We start from the raw sequence: 2548 nt of genomic DNA, 5'->3' as shown, positions 1-2548 counted from the left end.
TCACAAAATGACAATCCACTTCGATATGTTTCGTTCGTTCATAGAACACAGGTTTCTTGCTATGTGTAAAGTAGCTTGGCTATCACAAAATATGGGGATAGGCAAGGCCAATGGAACAGTAAGTTCATTGAGAAGTCTTGCCAACCATACAAGTTCACCAACCACCATTCTAGCGGACCTATATTCAGCTTCTGTAGAGGATAGTGAAATAGTAGACTGCTTCTTAGATTTCCAACTAATAGGACTGGTACCAAGCAGCACAATGTACCCACTAACTGATTTTCTGGATTTGGAGCAAGTAGCCCAGTCTGAATCACAGAATGCATTTACTCCATAGTCTGCATTGTTGTTGATGAAGATGCCCAAGGATGGATCACCTTTTAAGTATCTTAGGACATGGTATGCTGCCTTCAAATGGGGTTCCCTGAGACTTTTCATGAATTGGCTAAGATGTTGTACACTATAAGCAATGTCCAACCTAGTGTTAGTGAGAAAATTGAGTTTGCCAATCAACTTCCTGTAATAAGAAGGGTCAGGTAGTGGAGCTCCCTTATTAGCCTTTAATTTCACAGAGGGGTCCATAGGAGAAGTCATAGAAGGACAATCTATACATCCAAACACTCTTAAAAGATCAATAGTGAATTTCCTTTGTGACATTAAAATCCCTTTCTCTGTGTATTGAATTTCCAGTCCTAGGAAGTAATGAAGTCTCCCTAAGTCCTTTATCTTAAAAGTACTGTGTAGAAAAGTTTTCAGGGACTCAATCTCTTGCAGATGGGTGCCAGTAACAAGAACATCATCTACATATATAGCTACAAACACTACTGAGCCTTCACTCTTCTTATAGAATAGAGAATAATCAAGCACTGAATGAGTGTACCCCCTAGAACACAAAGCTTCAGTTAATTTCTCATACCATTGTCTACTTGCTTGTTTGAGTCCATACAGGGACTTGTTCAACTTGCACTAAACCTGGTGAGTCCACAACTAGGCCTGGTGGTATCTCCATATACACCTCTTCATGGAGATCCCCATGAAGAAATGCATTATTTACATCTAGCTGTAAGACCTGCCACTTCTTCTTGACTGTTGTTGCTATTAGAGCCCTAATAGTTGTCATTTTTACTACAAGTGAGAATGTTTCTGTTTAATCTATCCCAGTTTGTTGTGTATACCCCTTTACTACTAATCTAGCTTTAAATCTCTCTACACTACCATCTGCCTTATGTTTGATCTTATATACCCATTTACACCTTATTGCCTTCTTTCCAATTGGAAGAGGAACTAGGTCCCAGGTTTTATTTGCATACAATGCTTGGAATTCTTGATTCATTGCTTCTTGCCAGGCAAACTTTACAACAACTTCCTCAAATAAGCTAGGTTCACATTCATGTGGACCAGTTCCTATCAAATACTGACAGGTGGAATGTGTTTCATTAGGTGAATTATCTAGGAGTTTAGGGGCAGATGTGTTAAAGAAAAAGACTGTGTACTTTAACTATCATTTGGAGAGGTTGGTTGGTTTTGATGAGTTTGCTGAAGTCTGGGAAATGTACACTCATATTATTTAAGATAGGTAGGAATTTTCAAAGTTCTAGAGGGTCTGTTCTGATTTGAGACTGAAGTTCCTTGATCCTGGATTATAACAGTTGGACTGTGAGGTGCACCAAAAGGGACCCCTCCTGGACTATCAACAACAGGAAAGCTTCTTGATGTCTGGTTTCCTAAGGATGAGTGAGAAGGTTTGGAGTCATCATTATGAGGGTTAGATGGGGTGAGCAGGGCTCAGGCCTGGACAGGTTCCCAGGTGACACTTCATGGTGAGCATTATCACTTGCTGAATATGGAACACTACCTATATCACTGGAAGAAAACAAATCATCTGACAAGTATGGTTTCATTTGAGGAAATGAGGGAAAAACTTTGCTTGACTCAGTGAACATGGAAAATAGGAATACATTCTCATGGAATACTACATCTCTTGAAATACTTATCTTCTTCATGGCCAGATTTAATACCTTATAGCCTTTTGTCCCAAAGGGATATCCCACAAAAACATGGGGAGCATTTCTTGGCTCAAACTTATTTTTGTGTGTTTTGAGAGTGGTAGGGAAGCATAAACAACCAAAACCTCTGAGATGAGAGTAGCTTGGCTTTTTCTGGTACAGGAGTTCAAAGGGACATTTGGTTTTGAGTGATGAAGAGGGAAGTCTGTTTATTAGGTAGGTAGAGGTCAGAATGCACTCTCCGCAATACTGCATGGGTAATCTTGACTGATAAAGTAGAGCCCTGGCTGTTTCTAACAAATATTTGTGTTTTCTTTCCACCACACCATTTTGTTGTGGTGTATATGGATATGTTCTTTGATATATGATGCCCTTTGATTGTAAGAATGAAGTGGCCTCAAGGCTGGTGAACTCAAGACCATTGCCTGTTCTTATAGTTTTGATATTGGTATTGAATTGTTGCTCTACCATAGCAAAAAAAGCCTTAACGGTGTGTAGAGCATTATTTTTACAGCTTAATAAGTGGGTCCATGTGGACCTGC

At 39.6% G+C, this 2548-nt stretch overlaps 1 protein-coding gene across 1 annotated transcript; it reads right to left on the bottom strand.

Moving 5' to 3' along the window:
- LOC138879099 (uncharacterized mitochondrial protein AtMg00810-like) lies at positions 1-1120 on the bottom strand. Its single transcript, XM_070158677.1, has 2 exons — positions 947-1120; positions 1-837 (listed from the first exon to the last, which is right to left on the bottom strand). The coding sequence occupies exons 1-2, from the start codon at positions 1118-1120 to the stop codon at positions 1-3; spliced, it is 1011 nt and encodes a 336-aa protein (XP_070014778.1).
- Positions 1121-2548: the final 1428 nt, after the last annotated feature.

This window comes from Nicotiana sylvestris, chromosome 10 (assembly GCF_000393655.2).
Source record: "Nicotiana sylvestris chromosome 10, ASM39365v2, whole genome shotgun sequence".
NCBI lineage: Eukaryota > Viridiplantae > Streptophyta > Magnoliopsida > Solanales > Solanaceae > Nicotiana > Nicotiana sylvestris.
This window is presented reverse-complemented; position numbering and strand designations above follow the sequence as displayed.